Consider the following 23,076-nt stretch of genomic DNA (forward strand, 5'->3'; position numbering starts at 1 on the left):
TGCTCGTAGACTAATGATTTTGCCAAGAACCGTTTAAAAGAAAAAAATAATTTTAAAGTCAATATAAAATCAGCCGAGTGGCTCAAATCAAGTTCCTCGACATATCTAAGTAACATAATAAAATAACTATTGACTGAGACAGTACAGTATAAACTGAAAGAATGAAATGTGGTAAATGGAGTTGGAGGCCTTTCCAAAATGCTCTCGAATTTTCGAAAATCAAAAACTTCCGTTGCAGGAAAAAATAATTGAGGAACGATTTGGAAGGCATTCCGCGAATTTTTATAACAAAAAATATTAATTCGTAGCGTTCTTTGCTATTCTGGAAAAGTCAAATAACATTCACATACATTTTCTACGTGATTCTTTTGTTAGACACAAACATTTTAATCTAAAGATATTGTTATCGTCTTAATTCAGAAGGACACAAAATTTGGTTGTCCTTGACAGTTCTAAAAATTTCAGTGGACAGGAGATTCTGCCCCTTAGTCTGAGATTGACACTCCTTGGGTGATATTTACCTTATGATGTGAGCATGCACTTGAAGCCTCATACCAAAAACTCCAAAGACATTATGGCAATGAAACACAAAACATGCAGTTCCTACATTCGTCAAATGAGCATTAAAGGCTCTGAACATGGATTTATATTGGGGTTGAGGTGGGGGGGGGGGGGGGGGTGGGGGGAGGAGGACCGGGAGGAGATTACTATCGGGGGCTTTTTGTATCTGCGGTTTGGGGGCATATTTTCGCGATATAAAGATGTCGATGTATAGTACTTGTTTGAAGTGCGGTCTATTCAAGGCTAATCTCATTCTGATGGCACAAATCGAAGTTTTTTAATACAGGTTTCCATTCTTCTTTTTGACTAATTTGCATCTGCGGTTTGGGGCCATACTTTCGTAAGGCAGCCGGGGGAACGCCTGTTTAGCAGTGGTTTAGATAAAGTGTTTTCCCTGTTTCATACATAGCATGTAAAAATCTGAAAATTGTGTACATTTGCAGCAATGTTAAAAGTCCGCTCTATCACGTCTAAATATAAGGTTGAATGCGGCAAAAAAAGATCTGTAATAGCTAGTGGATTGCGTAGTAATGGAAGACCCAGCGTGGATCTGATCAGCACTACGTACTAGTATCGGGAGTCTTACCTCAACTGAACAAATTCATCATAAATCAGTTTTTTTTTTTCTGGCGAAGTCATTCAAGAGTTGATTATTCTTCCACAAATGTTTGTTTTATTATCGGTGGGGTCAGAGAATTAACAATATAAAAAAAAATCCGACCTTAAAATATCATTTGGTAATACGTGACTCACTCAAGTCATTAGTGAATTATTTGCATGCCCCATCATATCCAAGGGTTAGAAAAACAAAATAACTAAGATTCTTATAATTTAAAAAAAAAAAAAACATTTTTACTCGTTTCTGGAAAATAAAGTCATGTTATTGCGCCTCAAGTTTCCCACTCACGTACAAATATACGTATGTTTTAAACTAAACATTTTATCCGATATAATTCCATATAATTTTAAAGCCTTTGAGTCACCTGGTTTTGTGCCGAATATTGATATAAATGATATCATTCTCTGCAGCCGGGAAAATTTTGTCAGATTGCGTGATAAAGAATGGCTATTTTCAGTTTCGTGTTGGTAAAGAACAAAGCGTATGATTTCTTTTATCTCATGTACATTCAGTCTAGCATTTGGCGGCATAAGTAAATGTCAATGATTAAAATTAATTCTATACTTCTGTTAACAACAGTCGATCGAGTAGTTTTAGTGTTATCCGCAAGTTGATTCGGAAACCGTCACGTACAGTGTCGAGACAGTTAATTGGAAAACAGATATTGTGTTTCGGAAAAGAGATAAATTTATATAATTTAGCTATGAGGTTCTGGCAATACGATAAAAAAATCACGGAATAAACACTCAATTTTTAGAAAAATAACAATTTTATAAGTCCATCGACCAGTGGCATGAGCGAAAAGAAGTGTATTTCCTACATGTAGTTGGTATTTCACAGTAAACTTGACTCAAACACTTTACGGTTGTACATGTTTGAGTGGAATTTGGAATCGGTCACATCATTACTGGAAATTCATTATTAAATAATCAGAAATCCCTAGGGTTTTTTTTACTATTAAGACTGAGTTGTTTTATTTAATTTTATGAGTTAAAAAACGGGCCTATATATAATGAACAGGAATATTATTAATAATGCCGTGCAAATAAACGTTGAATTGAAAAGCCGAAATTATTTTGCAGCTTAGGCCATTTCCGAGTAACCCTTTGCCTCTGTTTCAAAACGAGTCTACGTGCGAAACCATATGAAAATGAGTTTCACCTAAAGGTCCACTTTCATGCAAATCAAACTCATTTTCATTTGCATGGTTTTGCACGTAGACTCGTTTTGAAACAGAGGCAAAGGGAAATTCGGAAATGACTTAGCTTAAAGACTGGAAACGCTAGCTTTAGGAAATAATGAATTGAGCAGAACTACTAGTTGTTTGCTTTATTTTCTACTTGGTTTAGAATAGAGTCTTCTAACGGCAGACACTGCAGAATAATTTACGATCAACGCTCTCAACACAAACATATTGTGCGATATAAAGGCTTTCCCCGTCTATCTACAGTGTAGCCAACTATTTTAATTTGTTGTAACTGGCTTTTTTTCCTTTTCCTTTTTGGCGTCTGGTGAAAATTTTTAAAAAAGCTGATAGTCTTGAGATGGGTGGGTACATGAATATTACTTGGCATCCAGAATTTAAAGTCTGAAGGAGAGGAGACACAGGGATGTGGAGAAGACTAAGAAAAGGGGTAAAGGTCCAAGTGGAACTCTACGAAGTATTCTGCTTAAAGTAATAAGTATTCAGGGGCACCCAACAGACCGTTTCGGTGAATATCTGTTCGGAAGACCTATAATCGCCTACGATTTTCGGATTAAGTGTGATGAAAAACTCTGGAGATTTCTACAGCTCAAACTTTCGTGACATGGGGAAAGAAATGCCTGCTGTTTTCGGAGAGAAAAAAGTGCCGTTTTGGGCACGAAAAAAGGCAAGCTACGATTTTCGAGAAGGCAACAGCGGCTCATAAATTCGGGTAATAATATTCTGTTCCATAAAAATGTCTGAGGTTGAAAGTTCAGCTAGCATATCCGAAAAGATACACTTTCCTTAGCGTTTAAAAATGAGGCTTTAAAACGCACGAAAAGTACACTTATAACGAAAAAACGGTGTTCCGAAACCAATAGTAATATTTTCTCGTTGGGTTCCCCTGAGTATAGACTCGCTCCAAGTCGCCGTGACGGAGACCACTGGAAGGAAACGGAGGGGCGCGCGGACAAAAAAGCAAAATGGCGGAGGACAAAAAATTCCGCGCGGCAGACACCGCGCGCGACGGGAGCTTACCAAGAACCCATCGACACGAAACGAGCGACTTGGAGCAAGTCTACCCTGAGTATAGTATCTCCCGTGATCAGTAGACAATTTATCTTTTAGATCCTTTCAGCTCCTCTAATAGACACGACCTTGTACAAAGGCTTATTATTTCTCTTTTAATCCTAACTGAATGAAATACTAGTGATACAATGTTTATTCCTAAATTTTTTTAGGAGAATTTGGCAACTTGCGGAGCTCCGGCGCGCGAAGCACCATGGGTATGGAATTTTGGTAAATTAATAACTTCAATGACAGTATTTTACAATGAAAGTATTTTCAAAAGTAAGAGCCAGCAAAAATGTTTATGTGCATAGAGCTCCGCTTTTAAGATTGGCTTAATCTGTGTACCACATCAAGTCAGAAAGACAGTCAATAGAGGGAACTTTCTTTTCATCAAGAGAATACTGCTTAGATAGATGATGGTTTTAAAAATTGTATCTCGCGGCATTTATCAGTTTACAAAGTGCTACATAGTGTACTGATATTGTAAGGTTAAATACTTGTTAGAAGCCGGTTGCTCTTTTCTGAACTCGGTGTCAGTCAAAGTTTCCTTCATCATAATCGTTAGAACGTGCCTTTTAATTAGCTTAAACTGGGATTTTCTAATCTAGAAAATGACCGACAGAAGTTTTACACAACGTTTAGATTTCGTTATGGCATCATTTTCAAGTCACAAGAAAATAACGGTTCAACAGTGTTGTATATGCGGTGAGAGGTGTCTATATTTGTTTAAACAAACACTTTCGCTCGGATAAAATCCGATTGCGTGTTCAAGCTAAGTTTCTCCTTTCTAATAAACATCATTTCGTGGTTCAAACAGTCCAGCTTTCCGTTGCATTTCTTTAGGAAGGAAAAATTACTAGTAAGGTTAGCAATAGTATTAAGGCTGTGATTGCGGAAAACCGGTGTACCGTTATTTTCCGCTTGTCCCTTGAAAATGTTGTCATGACGAAATCGAAACATTGTGTGCAACTTCTCTCGCTCATTTTTATTCTTGAATGTCCATCAAAATTTAACCTTATTTTCCAGTTTCCTCGAAGAACGCAATTCAATTACACTCTTGGCCTTTGTTTTGTCCGTAAGGTCTACACTTTCAGTTACTTTCCAGCGTAACAGCTTTTGCAATGCCCGTCTGAATCTTTTGCTGTGAAAACTGTACAAAAATGGATTTACTGTTGAGTTCAAGCAAACCAAAACGGTGCCAATCTTATACGCAGTAGAGCCGTATTTGAAGCCAAAGTAAGAAAGAACATAGGTGACCGTGTCAGGCAAAAGGCAAACTCCGTGAAGAACTGTGACAATCAACAAAAGACTGGTGACTTTCTTTCTTCGCTGTTGCAGCACCACATGACTTGAACTTGAACTATTACGGCTCCAAAGCCTATAAATTACTTTACCATAGAGAACAGCCATTAACGTAAACGGGAGGGCGAAGTCGAAGGCAAGTGTGAACAACGTGTAAGCTCTGGCATAGCGAATGTCAGGCCATTGTTCTGTGCAAATGTCACGTTGCGTGCTATACTTCATCACTATTAGTGGAGGGATCTCGGATATGATGGCGACTAACCAACTCGCTAAGATTCCAAGTTTTGCTTTTTTAGGTGTAAGTCTTCCTTTGTTGCTGTGTGGGAACAGAACGGAGTAATATCGTTCAAAAGCGATTAAAACCAGAGTGAAGACGGCAGCTGATGTTCCAATCCAGCTCAAGCTCCCGCCAGTCGCCACTTTACATAGAAAGTCGCCCAGTGGGGGACCAGGGTGCTGAAACAGCGGACGAAAAATATACTGTGGCGATACAAAGAAGGCGAATACCATGTCAGCAACGGCGAGATTTACCAAGAGATAGTTCATTGGAATCTTCATTGATTTGGTCCGAAGCACAACAACACAAACTAACGTATTCCCTATCAGGTTTACCACTACAAGGAGAGAGAAAATTACCATGAGAATAATGTCTGTTGGGGACATCGTGTCTGAGTTCCTCGCAGATAACGGGGTAAAGAACAGTAAAGCTGCAGTTTTCCCTTCAGCGTTTCACTTTCTGCTGTAGTGCGACTTTCACGAAGATGCGGGCAAAGGTTTGAGTTGCGGATTTCACTTTCAGGAAATAAAATAAGGAAATAGTTCCTTGTTGTGAAGTCACGAAGATGAAATTAAACGGAATGAGCTTCTTTTTTGTTGTTTAATTCAAATATTGGCTGCATACATTGATTTCCTTTCTTTGGATTAAGAACATTCAAAAGAACAAGACGAAATTTGAAGCTGAGCATTGTAAACATTTGGCAAACGATCAAAAGTTTTACTGAGCGGTTTTTTTTGGCAATAATATTATAATAATAATGATTTGTATAGCGCTATAATTCAGCTAATCTTCCATAGCGCTTTACAATCATTATGCTATAGAAGCTAGAATCTAAAAATACCTAACTAAAGTAAATCAACAGAGCTTAACACTGTATCAATACATGCACAAAATAAAGTTATAAAAGTTAAAAGTCTAAAAACTAAAAATACCATGAAAAATTAACAAAGCTTTAAAATATCATTATATTCTAGAAAATGAAAATCATGGTACCGAATGAGCGGTGGCATGCATGAGCGAAAAAGGCCTACTCTGGGACCTAAAGTTGCCGTAACTTTGGGCGACTTTAGGCGATTTAAGGCGACTTTAGGCGACTTTAGCACAATTGGCAGAAAAAAACATGGCGACATAAAGCGATTTTAGGCGGCTTTAAGCAATTTAAGGCGACTTTAGGCGACTTATTTAAAGGCGACTTTGTGCGACTTAAGGCGACTTTAGGTCCCAGAGTAGGCCTCGAAAAGAAGTGTATTTTCTACTAGTAGTTCGTATTTAACGGTAAACTTGGCTCAAACTTTACAGCGGTACATGTTGGAGTAAAATTTGGAATTGGTCACATCATTGTTGGAAATGCATAAAAAATTCATTCAAAATATCAAAGAAAATGAAATACACGTACTGGGGAGGGACACCTTTTTTGCTTCAAACAGGGAAGTGTCGCAGTACAGGATATTGTTTTCAGCATATACAATTTTAAGTATCCAGGATCTAAAACAGGGAATGTATGAGGGATATTTCGCTTGAAATAAGTCGGCGGAGCAGGGGGAGCGGGGGGGGGGGGGACGAAAATTTGGGGCGGCTCAGTCCCAACCCAACGATATGATAGGGGCAAGCAACGAATAAAATTCTATACTTTGTCGCTTATGTAATCGGCCCCTAACTGTTTGCTTTGAGATGAGTGGGTACATAACTTGGCATGCATGGGGAGGAGGGAGGGGGAGAGTAGGGAAAGGTGTAAAGGAGTTTTTCAGCAGTGTAAATGTCAGTTAAAAGCTCCACCTCCTGTGCGATTTTTACAAACTATCTTTATTACGTTATTAGATGAAAACATGCATAGTCATATAATACTTGAAAAGTCTCAAACATATATATTGATTATAAAAAGACAAATAATGGGAACTACATTCATTAAAATTTAGGAAGGCACAAATTTGGAACAAATTAGCTATGGACATGAACAGGTTAAAATCATATAGACTTTTTTAAAACAAATCTACAAAAGTTTATGTGCAAAATCATAGGCATTTGTAACAAGATTATAAAAAAATACCTGTATAAGTATTTACATCCAAACAAAAAATTATATCTATCTGCTCAGTTCGTTCAAGTTATAGTTTACTTACATGGGGATGGTCTTAGTAAAGCTCAGTAGAGCTTGCTATGATCTCCAGCCATTATATATGGTATATTTTGTAGCGGATATCTGTCAATTTTGTACAATAAAATATAATGGGCAGATAAAAAGACAGAAAAAATGGACAAATAAAAAAGAATATTCGGAGAATTTGGTAATACATCAAGTTCGAAAGTCTGTAAGTGAAGGAAACTTTTTTACATCAAGACAATACTACTTAAAGGTGTTGCTTTTTTTAAGTATTTTTTGACATTTATCAGTTTGCTTAGTGTACTGATATTGTAAGGTAAAATACTCTAAAAGCAGATCACTCCATTCGAAAACTCGGTGTTAAACGTTTTATCATAATCGTATCAAAGTACATCGACTTTTGCTTTAGCTCAACCTAGGATTTTCCAGTCTACTCATAGAGCACAATTCAATTGCAGTGTTGGCATTAGTTTTGTCTGTAAGGTCCACAGACTCCACACTTTCAGTTACTTTCCAGTGTAACAGCTTCTGCAATGCCCGCCTGAACCTTTTGCTTTGAAGACTGTACAAAAATGGATTTACTGTTGAGTTCAGGCAAACCAAAACAGTTCCAATCTTATACGCAGTAGAGCCGTATTTGAAGCCAAAGTAAGAAAGAACATAGGTGACCGTGTCAGGCAAAAGGCAAACTCCGTGAAGAACTGTGACCATCAAAAGAAGCTTGGTGAGTTTCTTTCTTTGCTGTAACAACACAACATTACTTGAACTTGAATTATTGCCGCTCCAAAGCCTATGAATTACTTTACCATAGAGAACAGCCATTAACGTAAACGGGAGGGCAAAGTCAAAGACAAAAGTCAACAATGTGTAAGACCTGGCATAGCGAATGTCAGGCCATTCTTCAGTGCAAATGTTACGTTGGGTGCTGTACTTCATCACTACAATTGGAGGAATCTCGGATACGATCGCGACTAACCAACTCGCTAAGATTCCAAGTTTTGCTTTCTGGGGTGTAAGCCTTCTTTTGTTGCTGTGTGGGAACAGAATGGAGTAATAGCGCTCAAAGGCGATTAAAACCAGAGTGAAGACGGCGGCTGCTGTTCCAATCCAGCTCAAACTCCCGCCAGTCGCCATCTTACATAGAAAGTCGCCCAGTGGGGGACCAGGGTGCTGAAACAGCGGACGAAAAATGTACTGTGGCGATACAAAGAAGGCGAATACCATGTCAGCAACGGCGAGATTTACCAAGAGATAGTTCATTGGAATCTTCATTGATTTGGTCCGAAGCACAACAACACAAACCAACGTATTCCCTATCAGGTTTACCACTACAAGGATAGAAAAAATTACCATGAGAATAATGTCTGTTGGAGACATCGTGTCTGAGTTCCTCGCAGTTAACGGGATAAAGAACAATAAAGCTGCAGTTTTCCCTTCAGCCTTTTACTTGCTGCTGTAGTACGCTTTCACGAAGATGCGAGCAAAGGTTTGAGTTGCGGATTTCACTTCAAGGAAATAAATAAGGAAAATAGTTCCTTGTTGTGAAGTCACAAGATAACACGGAAATAGCTTCCCTGTTGTTGTTTAATTCAAATATTGGCTGCATGCATTCACCTTCCTTTCTTTGGCTTGAGAAAATTCATAAAAACTAGACGAAATTAGAAGCTGAGCATTGTAAACATTTGACAAACGATCAAAAGTTTTAGCGGTTTGTTTTAGCAATAATATTATAATAACCATGATAATTTATATAGCGCTATTCAGGTTATCTTCCATAGCGCTTTACAATCATTATGCTAAAACAGGCAAGCCAGAATCTAAAAATAACCTAACTAAAGTAAATCAACAGAGCTTAACACTGTATCAATACATGCACAAAATAAAGTTATAAAAGCTTAAATGTCTAAAAACTAAAAATACCATGATAAATTAACGAAGCGGAGGTAAAAATATATTTATTCTAGAGAACGAAAATCACTTCCTACCCTTATGCCTTTTCCTCGATGGCCTGGTTAAATTTCGCGCTAAAAATTATCGCGTTAAAAAACATTAATTTTTAACGCGTTTATTTATAAAATTGACAAAAAAAGATGTTTAAAGTTTTAGGATCTTGCTTTCTATACGTCGAGATTTTATTAACAGGTACTTACGGATTCAGTGCATTGGAATCCGAGTGTTGCTCAAGAAAGATTATTGCAGAAAGAATAATACGAAACTCGAGCTACCATGTGACACAAAAAAAATTGTGGGTGTATTATTTGCGGATTAACCTTGTTTTTTTGCACTTTGCGGGAACGGATTTTTGGGATTGGTTAAAAACGGTTTTTCCTGCAAGGATGTGATGTTCAGGAAGTTTATTTCAATTGAATTTATAAAAAGCGTTTTGTAATAAATCATGGTTTTTTTTTCATCAAGACAATACCTTTTAGATGAAGGGTTTTTTTTTAAACATTGGGTCTCTTGAAGATAAAACGGATTTAGCTTCCTGTTATTGTTTAATTCAAATATTGGCTGCATTTATTGACTTCCTTTCTTTGGCTTGAGAAAATTCATAAAAAGAAAATGAATTAGAAGCTGAGCATTGTAAATATTTGGCAAACGATAATGATAATTTGTATAGCGCTATTCAACTTATCTTCCATAGCGCTTGGCAATCATTGTGCTAAAATAAACAAGACAAAATCTAAAAATAGCTTACTAAATTAAATCAACAGAACTTAACACAGTATCAATACATGCACAACTTTAAGTTATAAAAGTTAAAAGTCTAATTAATACTAAAAATACCATGAAAAATTAACAGAGCCTCCTAAAAATATCATGATTCTAAAAAATGAAAATCATATATGCATGGTACCGAATGAGCGAATTATCGGTGGCATGCATGAGCGAAAAGAAGTTTATTTTCTACCAGTAGCTCGTATTTAACGGTAAACTTGGCTCAAACTTTACAGCGGTACATGTTGGAGTAAAATTTGGAATTAGTCACATCATTACTGGAAATGTATCATTAAATATATATGAGAAATCCCTAGGTTCTCTTTACTATTAAGACTGGGAATGTCCTTACTGAATAAAATCCTTACTGATATGTTTAAATATTTTTTTTTCTTTTCATATCCCCCCCCCCCCCCCAAGGTCCATACAAATTTTCATAATCCCCCCAAGCAATCAGCCGAAAAATGAATACCCCCCCCCCCCTCCCCCCTCACAAGAAATATCAAAGTAAATATCTGTATTGTCATATATATGTTTGAAATTTCAAGAGACATATTGTTTATTAGCAACATCGAGAGAGCTTTGACTGTTTATGTCATACCTATGCCAGCCAGTCTAAGTTGCGCGAATTAGGTATAGATAGCCTGCCAGCTCGTGTACCAGTACTACCAGGAGTATTGACAGGAACCTCCGTTTCACTGTCACTCTCGTCGACAAAAGCAACAACCTCATCATCATCATCATCACTCTCACTATCACACTCATCCACGGATTCATCTCCGCTGTTGCCATCCTCTTCACCCTCGTTTTCCGGCCGTTCAGCATCATTCCTCTCAAGTGCGCACGACATGTACCATTATTCTCCTTATCTTATCATTTTTCTTCCCAAGGAGAGAAAGTTTATGATGGTCTAAATATTTGTTAAGTTCTTCGACGTATAGCTTGTTATATTTTTCAAATGTGGAAGCACAATAGTTTTCCAGTCATATTGTTCGTATCCTTTCATTGAACATTTAAGTGCACATTTGTTGTTCAATTTCATAAAACTGTGCACTGAATTACATTGTTTTCTTTTGCATTCATTGATTCAATAAAGTTGCACTGCTTAGACTGAGGTTGCATTAAATGTTTCCATTTTAGATGTTTTACTTTCTATATTGTATCGAAACATTACATCTACAGGCCAGGCACACTACTTGAAAAACTTCAAAATAGAGCAGCTTTAGTCTCTCAGAATAATAGAGGTACCCTTGTTGCTTACAATCCTTGGAAGAAGCTGCTGTACTTAATTGTCATTTCTGTATTTCACTTTTTAAAACTATTACAAAAGCTAGACAGAATCTTACAAAAATAAGCATCCCCCCAGGAAATATTTAAACAATTTTCATATCCCCCTTTTTTTTTGCTCTAAAAATTTGAAAGCCCCCTAAAAACCTCTCCCCCCCCCCCCCCCCTTGTGGATACATAATGAATGCAGCCTTAACGTTTTACAGCAGTGTTAACGTCAGTTGAGAAGCACCTCCTCCTGTACATTAGGTATTAAAGAAAAATCGCTAATTATCCCTAAAAACAGGTAGACTCATGACATTTGCGAAATACAAAGATGGTTCTAGGCCTTTCACTATTCCTATCATTAAAAATTATAGTATATGAGTTAAATCAATACCTAATGGCACTCTGCATGTATTCATACTTTAATGATTATCTGCGGCTGTTCCGAAAACGCGGAGTGCGGAGTGCGGAGTGCGGAGTGCGGAGTCCGAAAATGCGGAGTCTGTAAAAAAATAAAAAAATAAAATAAAATAAAAATAAAATAAAAAAAGTGTGATAAAAAAATTAAAATAAAATGAAAAATATATAAATATTAAACTAAATATTAAAAAAATAATACACATTTTTGCACATCTTCGCCCGAAGCAGTGAAGCGGATCGTTCAGACCGCGGCCATTTCTTTCTTCAAAAATGACTGCAGTTCACGTTTCACGAAATATTAACAAACAGTATTTCCAATTTTTTGGAATCACTACTCGTAAACTTCAAATAACTTTAGTTTCTTTTTTACCAAAGAGCCTAAAGGCATGTTGCTTCGCCTGGCTTTCCACGAATACACAGTAAACTCTCTAAAAGAACCATCAGCAACGTGGCACTTTTCAACTCCGCCTTTTATGCTAGACGAAGTTCAAATTAAAGAAAAATGTACAACAACGATACGCTACTCCGCAGCACTTAATAAAAAAGCAAAAAATAAATAAATAAAAATTTCCCCAAAGGTCATTTAACCGCCTTTGTGCCGTGGATATCTACATCCATCTGTGGACATGTCATTTTTGGTTGAAATCATGTTTTCAGTGCAAGAATACTAATTCTTTTGATTGTAAGAAATCGATTTACTAACCTTGTCCTCTGACCGACATGGCTACACGACGCGCAAGGCGTGCATCTCTCTGTGACAGATCGATCCAAGACGGGCGAGATGAATGGAAGTTTTGACAAGCAGAGCAGTGCGGTTGAATGGCTTTTTGGCACTCTTTGAAAAGTTTTATTTTTTGCTTTTTTATTGGCCAATCTCTTTTTTTTTTTACTTCACTATAACTATAAGTCTGCGTAACGTATCGTTGTCACACATTTTTTTTTTTTTTTAAAAAATGAACTTCGTCAATTAGAATGCGAAACGTTTAGAAGGCGGAGTTGACGTGCCACGTAGCTGATGGATCTTCAGTTTAGAGGGTTTCCTGTGTATCATGATCTTGGAAAGCCAGGCGTATTTTATTTTTTACGAGGCAACATGGCTTTAGGCTCTTTGGTAAAAAAGAAACTAAAGTTATTTCGGAAGTTTACGAGTAGTGATTCCAAAAAATTGGAAATACTGTTTGTTAATATTTCGTGAAACGTGAACTGCAGTCATTTTTGAAGAAAGAAATGGCCGCGGTCTGAACGATCCGCTTCACTGCTTCGGGCGAAGCTGTGCAAAAATGTGTATTATTTTTTTAATATTTAGTTTAATATTTATATATTTTTCATTTTATTTTAATTTTTTTATCACACTTTTTTTATTTTATTTTTATTTTATTTTATTTTTTTTATTTTTTTACAGACTCCGCATTTTCGGACTCCGCACTCCGCACTCCGCACTCCGCACTCCGCGTTTTCGGAACAGCCGATTATCTGCCAAGTTTTTTACAAACTATTTTTTTATTAACTTATTAATGAAAACACTCATAGTCATATAATACTTGAACAACCTCAAACATATATATTGATTATAAAATGACAACTAATGGGAAATTTTCATAACAATTTAAAAGTTTATGTGTAAAATCATAGGCATTTGTAACAATATTATGTAAAAAGACCTGTATTAGTATTTACATCCAAAAACTTGTGTCCATCTGCTATTTTAAATAATAGTTTACTAATGTAAAGATTTTCTTAAAAAAGTGCAGTGGAGCAAGCTAAGATCTACAGCCATTATATTCGGTATCTTTTGAAGAAAGCAGATATATGTCAGAAAAAAGGATATTCAGAGAATTTGGTATCAAGTTCGAAAGACTGTAATCGAGGAGAACTTTTTTACATCAAGGCAATACCACTTGTAGATGTTACTTTTTTAAGTATTTCTTGACATTTATCAGTTTTCTTCAGTGTACTGATACTGTAAGGCATAGTTAATATAGAGAAATGGTTAGGAAGCCCGGCAAACATCAAAGGAGCAAACAAAGAGGCCAAGATTTATGTTGGAAGGTCCACGACCCTGCACATCTTTTGTTTTGCGCTCATACACTATGCATGAATTACGTAATCGCAATGTTTTTATTGGTTAGTTACATGAACACACGTAACCACCTATTATATTTTGTCAGGTTTTGTGCAGGGTCAACCCCCAAAATAGCGAACAAAAACATACAACAAAGAACTTTGTCGGGATTCCTAACCATTTCCCTCTATTGACTATGTGTAAGGTAAAATACTTAAAAAGCCGATCACTTTTTTCATAGTTAGTAGAGGTGGTCACCTCTACTAACTATGCTTTTTTCGAACACTTGGTGATAAAGGTTTTGTCATAATCGCATTAACTTTTATTTAGCTTAAATTAGGATTTTCTAGTCTACTAGAAAAGCGCAATTCAATTGCACTCTGGGCTTTCGTTTTGTCTGCAAGGTCAACACTTTTGTCTGCAAGGTCAACACTTAGGATTTTCTAGTCTACTAGAAAAGCGCAATTCAATTGCACTCTGGGCTTTCGTTTTGTCTGCAAGGTCAACACTTTCAGTTACTTTCCAGTGTAGCAGCTTCCTCAATGCCTGTCTGAATCTTTCGCTATGAAGACTGTACAAAAATGGATTTACTGTTGAGTTCAAGCAAACTAAAACAATGCCAGCCTTATACGCAGTAGATCCGTATATTGAGCCAAAGTAGGAGAGGACATAGGTGACAGTGTTTGGCAAAAGACAAAATCCGTGAAGAACTGTGACAATCAAAAGAAGCTTGGTGACTTTCTTTCTTTGCTGTAGCAGCACTACCGTGACATGACTTGAACTTGAATTATTGCGGCTCCAAAGCCTATGAATTACTTTACCATAGAGAACAGCCATCATGATAAATGGGAGGGCGAAGTCGAAGGCAAGTGTAAACAACGTGTAAGCTCTAGCATAGCGAATGTCAGGCCATTGTTCTGTGCAAATGTTACGTTGTGTGCTATACTTCATCACTGTAATTGGAGGGATCTCGGATACGATCGCGACTAACCAAATCATTATAATTCCAAGTTTTGCCTTCTTGAGTGTGAGCCTTCGTTTGTTGCTGTGTGGGAACAGAACGGAGTAATACCGCTCCAAGGCGATTAATACCAGAGTTAAAACGGCAGCTTCTGTTCCAATCCATTTCAAACACCCACCAGTCACCATCTTACATAAAACGTCGCCCAGTGGGGGACCAGGGTGTTGTAAAAACGGAAGAAAAATGAACTGCGGCGATACAAAGAAGGCGAAGGCCATGTCAGCGACGGCGAGATTTACCAAGAGATAGTTCATTGGAGTCTTCAATGATTTGGTCCGAAGCACAACAACACAAACCAACGTATTTCCTATCAGGTTTACCACTACAAGGATAGAGAAAAATATCATGAGAATAATGTCTATTGGAGACATCGTGTCTGACTCCCTCGCTGTAGTAACGGGATAAAGAATAAGAAAGCTGCAGTTTTTCCTTCGGTCTTCCACTCGGGACTTAAAACAAATCTTTAAGACTAGCGCTTATACGTCTACCGGAAGTATATCTCTGAAACAGACACTGCGCATGGCGTTCCGGTGCGTGAAATCTCATTACGTGAGTTGGCACGACTATGATCTCGGCATTTTATTTCAAGTTCCAACGGATACTGTAGCCTTTTAGAAACAATTTCAGTCGAAACTTTCTTATACCCTTGTTACTCCCTATCAAAACTTACGAAAGGTTTCGGCAAAAGTGTCGGAACGGGGAAGAGAAATATTTATGTTAAGCGCGAGTTTGTTTTTCCGTAAAGTTTTACCATTTTACTTTTAGGGATTTGAAGCTGGGAACAAGAAGTTGGGAAGAATTTGTGAACTTGGAAAAATGAAACGGAATTAGCTTCCCTAGCAGTGTTATTTAATTCAAACAATGCCAGTTTTCAATAGCTTCCTTTCTAATTTTGTTTTGATCTTTCGAATTCTCAGAATTCGAAAGAACAAAACGAAATTAGAAGTTGAACATTGTAAATATTTGGCGTATGGTCAAAAGTTTTAGCGGTACGTGTTGGCACTAACATGATTCTACGGAAAAAAAGCTCACGTTCTACGCTGATGCTTTACCACTGTGGGCCAGGTTAAATTCTACGGTAAAAATTACCGCGCGATGCATCACAAAATTACATGTACACTGTATATGACGAACAAGCATCTTCCCCTTTTTTTCTTCCGATTTTTTTTTTTTTTTTTTTCGTGTTTTTTTGGAAAGGCTTGTTGCCCAAGAGAGAGTATTGCAGATATATCTATACTGAAGAAACTTCAAAATATCGAAATACACGTACTGGGGAGAGACACCTTTTTGCCTCAAACAGGGACGTGTCGCGTTTCAGGACATACAAATAAAAAAATAAATAACTTTATTCAGTGTAAATGTATTAAGCAATGTGGACACTTAAAATAAATGAACAAATATTGCAAATCGAACATAAACTTATTAAAAAACCCAACTGGTAGGAGGCTAATCAGTTGGCTATTTACAAAGCGTGGAGGAGTTGAATTCGGGACGACCGAAGACAACGTGTTTGGCACGTTACCATAAAAAAAAATAATAATTCCCCCTGCCTCTGAAAATAAAACATGGCAGATCATTTAAGAAACTAGTACCGTAAAATTACGAAACGACATGATTTTTTTTTTTAATTTTATTCTTGGAAAACAGCATGGATGTGACATTAAGGTAGACCTCGAAATCTTTACCTAGTAACACATTAAATATGGGTATTTTGGAGCATCGTTGGCCGCAAGTCGACCTATACTAGACTTAATCAACTTGACAGAAGCCCTATTTACAGTCTTGTCCAATTTCAGCATGTTTTATCCGCACTTCTTTACGTTGTCATAGTATGACTTCGTTTGTTTATTTTCGCGTTGTCGATTTACTGCTTTTAATCTACCCTTCAGTGGCGAGATATTGTTCAGAATCGGCAAAGAAATGTCGACTTTTTTTCTCTCGAAACGTGTTTGTTTTGTCTCAGTGCTATTTTCCTTTCGGGAAGAACATCATTTTCGTTAATTGTTTACTTTCCTTTTTTATTTTTTTTTATTTAATGTTTCCGACGTGAAAATAAATTCACGATTCTTCGACATGAGATATGAGATAAAAAAAAAACGCAAACTGAAACACGAAGCCTCGGGCACTGTCCCTAAACTGCAAACTATGATAATGTAAACCTTAACGTTTTGAGCCTTGATTCCAACATACAAATTCTCCTTACTGGTCTTAATAAACAGTTACAACTGTATAATAATTCAGGGTCGTAACCAGGTATATGGGATCAGGGATCACAGTCTCGGGATTGGGAGAATGGACACGGGATCCCGGGTCACAAGTCATGGCATGTCATGGGATCCGAATCGACCAATCAGATGGGATCAGAATGGAATCAGAGATTAAATGTCGCCATATTTTGGGGATCAGGAATCAAAATTTAGAGCTAAAATTTGGGATCAGCGATGAAAAAATATACCTGGTTACGATCCTGAATAATTGCTTTAGCTTTAATCTCGTGACTAACGTGCCTCACATTGTGTTGACATTTTGCTGAGAAATTGCTTGTTGACACTACACAAAAAGATTCAAATGTGTATGATCTACACCTATTTTCTCTTTACAATTAATACATTGTCGAGCAGAGGTAATGAGAATAAATAAAATCATCAACTAAAGTAACGTGATTATCTTGATGTAACAGTAAATTCTCAAAGCCAACATTAAAAGAAATGTATGGGGAATTAGTAAGGAGAATTTGTATTTTGAATTAAGTACTGAATTGGGTAACACGACTTATTTTAACTCTTCAAGCCTCAGTTTAATGACCTGCTTACTTAATCATAGCATACAACTGCTTGATCTCCTTTTTGTAAGTGTTTTCAGTCACACATGGTGTCTCCAACACCATAGGGATACCATTAAACCTTGGATCTCTCATTAAGCGCCTGAATGCCTCGACTCCAATCTTTCCCTTGCCAATATTTTCATGTCTGTCTAGATGACATCCCATTCCTCCCTTGGAGTCATTCAAGTGAACTCCCCGAAGATACTTGAAACCAACAATGGTTTCAAACTCATCCATCATTTTTGTGAAGCCTTTCTCTGAAGCAATGTCATACCCAGCGGCGAAGGCATGACAAGTGTCCAGGCAAACGCCCACTCGGGACTTGTCCTGTACACGGTCAATTATGTCTCGCAATTCTTCAAATTTGCCACCAATCTGTTGAAATACAGATATTGAATGCAAAGCAGTTATTGAATGCAACAAATACATTTAAACATACATGTACAAAGAGTGTCAAAATCAATGCTATTGTTCACCTCAATATTGGTGTAACTTTCTGCCTACATGTAATTAGTATACAAACAAAACTAACCATTTTAATGAAATTCAAATATCCATACACATTAAATCAAGATAATAAAAAAATATTTATTTTACAAATGCACAAAGTAGTTTACAAATTTAAAATACGAAAATTCTCCTGAAGCATGTTCAAGTAATCATGAAATAACTTTGTCAAGCTCTTGACAATTTTACATCATACAAAATAAGTGGTCCATCACTGCCATCAGGCTGGAGATTATCCTGGTTTCCTTAACATTTTAAGCAACTAGGAGTATTTCTACTCCCCTGGATGAGATGCTAGTCTATTGCAGGGTTACCCCCCTGTATAAGATTGACCAGTACCCATTTATACATTTGGGTGGAGAGTTCTATGTACTGTGACAGTAGAGAGCTTAGTGATAGAGCTTATTTTCACTCACATGGCCAGCATCTAAGTAAATTAATTGGAACAAAAATGAGCATTTACAAAACAAAAGACTTCAATTCCCACAGAATTGGCTTGGTACATCAACATGGCTGCCGTTTCATTGTTTGCGAACACCAATTTGGCCGCCATGACGTCATGTGAAAATGCTCTTTTGGTAATATCGCAACAGATATCAAATCGGACAGGTACCTTATTCTTACTAATTTTCGCGAGTACTAATTTCCGCGATTTTCGCGCGAAAAATACGCGCGAAAAAAGCATTGCGTGAAATTTATACACGCAAAAATAAATACCACATTTTATATCAAAACAATAACTTTAGGAACTGCAACTTACTATCCTTGTTTTTGACTATCACCCTTCCTCTGATAACTGTTTCCATTAGCTAGTAAATCGGCCAAGACCTCTTAAAGGACAGTCACCTGGGTTTTTCCTTTGCAAACTCCTTGAAGTAACATTGAGCTAGACCTTTATGTATAAATTATTCAGAAGTTCCTTAGTCTTTTTTTTTTTTCATCCACAAAACACTGACAAAATCGCAAAATTTAATAGACTTTGCTCTAATTTTTATTAAAATCGCGAAAATTAATACTTGCGAAATTCAGCTCTGGAATTTTCACGAAATTAGGTACGCGCGAAAATTAGTAAGAATAGGTATATTGTCTGACAACCATCATCCAATTTTGTACCTAATGATATGCTTTGTCCAATGATAGTGCCCAGAAATAAGTCAGTCAGGGGTGGTTATAAACCCCAGGGGGGTACTCCGGCTTGTAAATGACGGGGATGATCGAATGGAGGCAAAACTCAGGACCCAAAAAAATCCCTTAGCCTTCCGACATTACCCCAAAAAAATCCCTGGACCAAAAAATAACACCCAAAAAAATCCCTTGTCAAATTACCCATAAATTGCCAGGAGGGGCAATAATATAACACAAAGAAAATCATAAAAAAAATGAACGCTCATGTTTTTTTATTCATCATACCATAAATACGCCAAGGCCGCGCCAAGGCACTTAAGTTCGTTTTTAATACCCAAAAAAATCCCCTATTCAAATCAAGTCACCCAAAAAAATACTTGCCAAATTTTCCAACCCAAAAAATCCCGGAATCGAAAATTTTAAACCCAAAAAAATCCTTCGATCATCCCCGTCATTTACAAGCCAGAGTACCCCCCTGGGTTATAAACAAGTACTGTATAAACATGACACTGTAGACCTAGACTAAAATTTATGCACCTATCAATGGTTTGCCCCAGGATGGGGGGTGGGGGCGGGCAACCCACGGGAATTTGACATCGTGAAGCTCTCCCAGGGTAGGAATTTTGACATCGAAAATGGTCTGCTGGGTTAGAAATTTAAGAAGAGATATGGGAAATTTGACATTCACTAGGTGCCCAGGGGTGGGGAATTCGACTCTGGATTTCAAAAAATTTCAAATTCCCCGGGGGTCCCCCCCCCCCCCCATCCTGGGGCAAACCATTGATAGGTGCATTATTCTTTTTATCAGTGAGGACATTGCATTAACAAGGTGTCAGTCAGGCTGGGTACCAGTGTAATATAAAAAAAGTAAATAATAAAATAACACAACAATTTACTTACAGTATTTCCCTGGCAGCTCATATTTTCTAAGACAGTGACAACATATTTTGTTTCCTTGTGAGCCAGATTAATACTCTCGGCTATCTTGTTAATAGAGTCTTCAACTGTGATCTTTCCACAAGTAGAACCAGGATGGAAATTGTACAGAGATAGGCCTAGTTTCTCGCAGCGTTGCAGCTCATCAACCAGAGTAGAACGGCTTTTAGAGAGCGTCTCGTCATCGGGAGAACCACAGTTCATGAGATATATACCGTGAGGAAGAATGGAATGCGGCGAGAAGTTGCCCTTAGCACAAGCTTCTTTAAAGAGCTCTGCAGCTTTGTCTTCAAGTGGTTTGCTCGCCCACTGACGCTGTGATCTCAAGAATAGTGCAAAAGATTTAGCACCTATGGCCAGTGCTTCAGACACCGCATTGTGGAGTCCACCGCTGATAGACACATGAGCCCCAATAAGCTTCTCCTGGGTGAATAATGGTTGGGTGTTATGTTCAGATTTTATGGCCGTATGAACATCAGGGTCTGTTTTCACTCGCTTGATTTTTGGTTTGGGTTTCTCTTCAGTGATTACTGAACTACTGAGCGTGTCTCCTTTCTGTTCATTTTCGCCATTTTCAGTAGTGCTCTTCTCTCGGGCTCGTTTTGTTGCTTTGGATTTCTGGGGTTTAATTCTTTCCTTTGCTGAAGACTTTCCCTCTCCTTTCGTTAACTTTGCACTCGATGTCGATCCCGAAACTTCCACAGCTTTAGAGGTTTGAGAAGTTATTTCTTCGATTGCTCTAGCTGCCAAACGAACACTCCGTCTCATCTTGAAAACCTGCAGTGTGATATTCTACTTTCGCTCAGACACAAACTTGACAAACTTTGACCGCCATTTTCTTCTGTGAACGGTAGAGGACTGGATCGAGTAAATGCTAGATCCAGTCTTCCATAGGCGCCCAGCGCGCGGTTGGTTTTAACGTTATTTTTTTTGTAGACCGTGAATGTTCTGTCGAGTTCTGATTCAGGCTTGCCCAGAAGACTAGCCTGTTCCAGGCGTTCGGTTAGTTGGGAAGCGCGAAAAACGGCGAGCAAAAAAAATAAGGGGGGGGGGGGGGGGGGGGGGGTGAGGAGAGCGAGCGAGGGAACGCCTGTGAGCATTCATAACAAAAGGTCTTTCCGCCCACTTCTAGACCTCCGACAGGGCCCGGGTAGCATGAGCGCAGACATTTGAAGCTTGTGGTTTTCAGTTGTCAGTTTCAATCAGATTTCTGACAGATTTCCCGGTAAATATGATTTCTCAAGTTCTTCCACGTTGGGAAATGCATTTTATCATCTGCGTTTAAATGTCTGTGCACTCGGAGTCTTCTGCAAGCGAATTCGCCGAATTGTCAGTCCGCCCTTCAACATGTTGCAGGTTTTGTCAAAAAAATGTGAAGTGCCAGGGGAACAAGGTACCGAGAGTTTCTATATTTAATTCGGCTTCAAACAAAGATTTAGTTGGGTTTTCTGGAGCCGAGAGTCTGGTGTTGGCCGATCTCGCAAGTTCTTTTGGACATGAACTGAATCCCGACCCACTTTTCCTGAAATTTGCTGTTTAACCTGCGCAAGAACACTTGCAAGAACTCATGCCAGCGTTCAAAAATTATTCTCGGGGATTATCGAAAGAGAAACGTCTTTAAAAAAGCGGCAAGTGAATGCAAGATCGCCGACGGGAGAAACTCCCTCCGCGAAGCGTTCACACACTTCAGAAAATGAATCTACAAGTACAACCACGCAAAGTAGATCGCGGCGCCGCTTGGCTCTGGGTGAAAGCTATTTTGGACCAGATTGATTCAGCAATGAATATTGACGGCGCGGAACAAACTGTTATCAAGGTGAGTTTTACCGCTACTGTTTACAAATACTCTCGAGGCCGTTTGAATTCGCCCAGAATTTTCTCGTTGCTGTTTTACGCTTTTCAGTTACTGAATGTTTTAGCTTATGTTGTTTTGATTGTCTGCTGGCTGAAGCCTGTTTGAATTCCTGGCTGAGAGTTTCGAGGAATAAATAGCAATTTGTCAATAATACAAGCATTTCAGGCATTTACAAATTTATCTTTTTGACGGACCGCATTCGACTTCACTTGTAACGTGTTGTTTTAATATTTATTTTAAAACTAGAAAGCGCTTTATCACATGTATATTTATTTTGGCGAAGTGGAAGTATACCGAAAAACTTCTCCTTCGTAGACCAAATTCCTTACACAGTCTTCCTGTCGCTTTGCGAAGACTTTCAACCAGAAAATCCTTCAGTGCGTTGTTTACTGCTGAGTTGAACTCTGCGTGACCGTGACTCGCCGCAGCCATATCTCATTTCACGTCAAGATGAAGGACGCTTGAGTGTTGACAAAAGGTGTCAAAATTGACCAATCAGAGGGTATACCAGAATCTGGTATACCGGAACTAGCTTTTGTTAAAAATGCTCACAGGCGTTCTCTCGCCCCTCGCCTTAGTCCCCTCCCCATTTTTTTGCTCGCCGTTTCTTGCGCCGCTTCCCAACTAACCGAACGCCTGGAACAGGCTACCAGAAGGCGCTAAAGGATATCAGTAGTATTTTACTTTGCCTGATCACACACCGCAGAAGATGGACAGGGAAAAACGATACGACACTTTTATATTTATTCTCTGTTCTCGAACAATTGGGGCTTATTAGGCCTCTAGTCTTAATAGTCCGCTAATACGTCGAGATGACAAATGAATCATTAAAAAATAATTACAGCAAGGCGCCCAAAAGTGTGACCACTTTTAATTTATCACATTCTTTCGTGCAGATTTAATTCAATCAGAAGTCAACTGCAAGCTGTCCACGGCTTTTTAAATCTGCACGAAAGAATGTGAATAAATTAAAAGTGGTCACACTTTTGGGCGCCTTGCTGTAAACTGATATAAATAACTGAAATTAAACCAGTAAGTTAAAGTTAAACTAACTAGACACCTAAGAATTAAAGTAGCTCTCTTCTGTGATGTAGTGCATCTTATTGCAAACTTGCAAACGCCCTGGTGATCAGCTCTCCTAAACTGACTGGCCTGTGTACAGTGGCCATGTGGCTCACTCTCTGACAGGCTACGTTAGAAGGATGAAATTTTGCACATG

At 38.0% G+C, this 23,076-nt stretch overlaps 4 protein-coding genes across 4 annotated transcripts; all 4 read right to left on the reverse strand.

Moving 5' to 3' along the window:
* Nucleotides 1-3,554: 3,554 nt before the first annotated feature.
* LOC144631603 (galanin receptor type 1-like) lies at nucleotides 3,555-5,403 on the reverse strand. The gene has a single exon (XM_078490079.1). It carries the CDS (start codon nucleotides 5,400-5,402, stop codon nucleotides 4,440-4,442), a length of 963 nt encoding a protein of 320 aa, XP_078346205.1. The 5' UTR covers nucleotide 5,403; the 3' UTR covers nucleotides 3,555-4,439.
* Nucleotides 5,404-7,522: 2,119 nt separating this feature from the next.
* LOC144631687 (QRFP-like peptide receptor) lies at nucleotides 7,523-8,502 on the reverse strand. Its single transcript, XM_078490183.1, has one exon. The coding sequence runs from the start codon at nucleotides 8,492-8,494 to the stop codon at nucleotides 7,523-7,525; it is 972 nt and encodes a 323-aa protein (XP_078346309.1). The 5' UTR covers nucleotides 8,495-8,502.
* A 5,513-nt stretch (nucleotides 8,503-14,015) lies between these two features.
* LOC144633548 (allatostatin-A receptor-like) lies at nucleotides 14,016-14,981 on the reverse strand. The gene has a single exon (XM_078492396.1). The coding sequence runs from the start codon at nucleotides 14,979-14,981 to the stop codon at nucleotides 14,016-14,018; it is 966 nt and encodes a 321-aa protein (XP_078348522.1).
* A 2,364-nt stretch (nucleotides 14,982-17,345) lies between these two features.
* Nucleotides 17,346-20,845, reverse strand: LOC144632569 (putative endonuclease 4). The gene is made up of 2 exons (XM_078491240.1): nucleotides 19,967-20,845; nucleotides 17,346-17,809 (listed from the first exon to the last, which is right to left on the reverse strand). Exons 1-2 carry the CDS (start codon nucleotides 20,768-20,770, stop codon nucleotides 17,420-17,422), a joined length of 1,194 nt encoding a protein of 397 aa, XP_078347366.1. The 5' UTR covers nucleotides 20,771-20,845; the 3' UTR covers nucleotides 17,346-17,419.
* Nucleotides 20,846-23,076: the final 2,231 nt, after the last annotated feature.

This window comes from Oculina patagonica, chromosome 12, assembly GCF_052425735.1.
Source record: "Oculina patagonica isolate OP01 chromosome 12, crgOcupat, whole genome shotgun sequence".
NCBI classification, from domain to species: Eukaryota; Metazoa; Cnidaria; class Anthozoa; order Scleractinia; family Oculinidae; genus Oculina; species Oculina patagonica.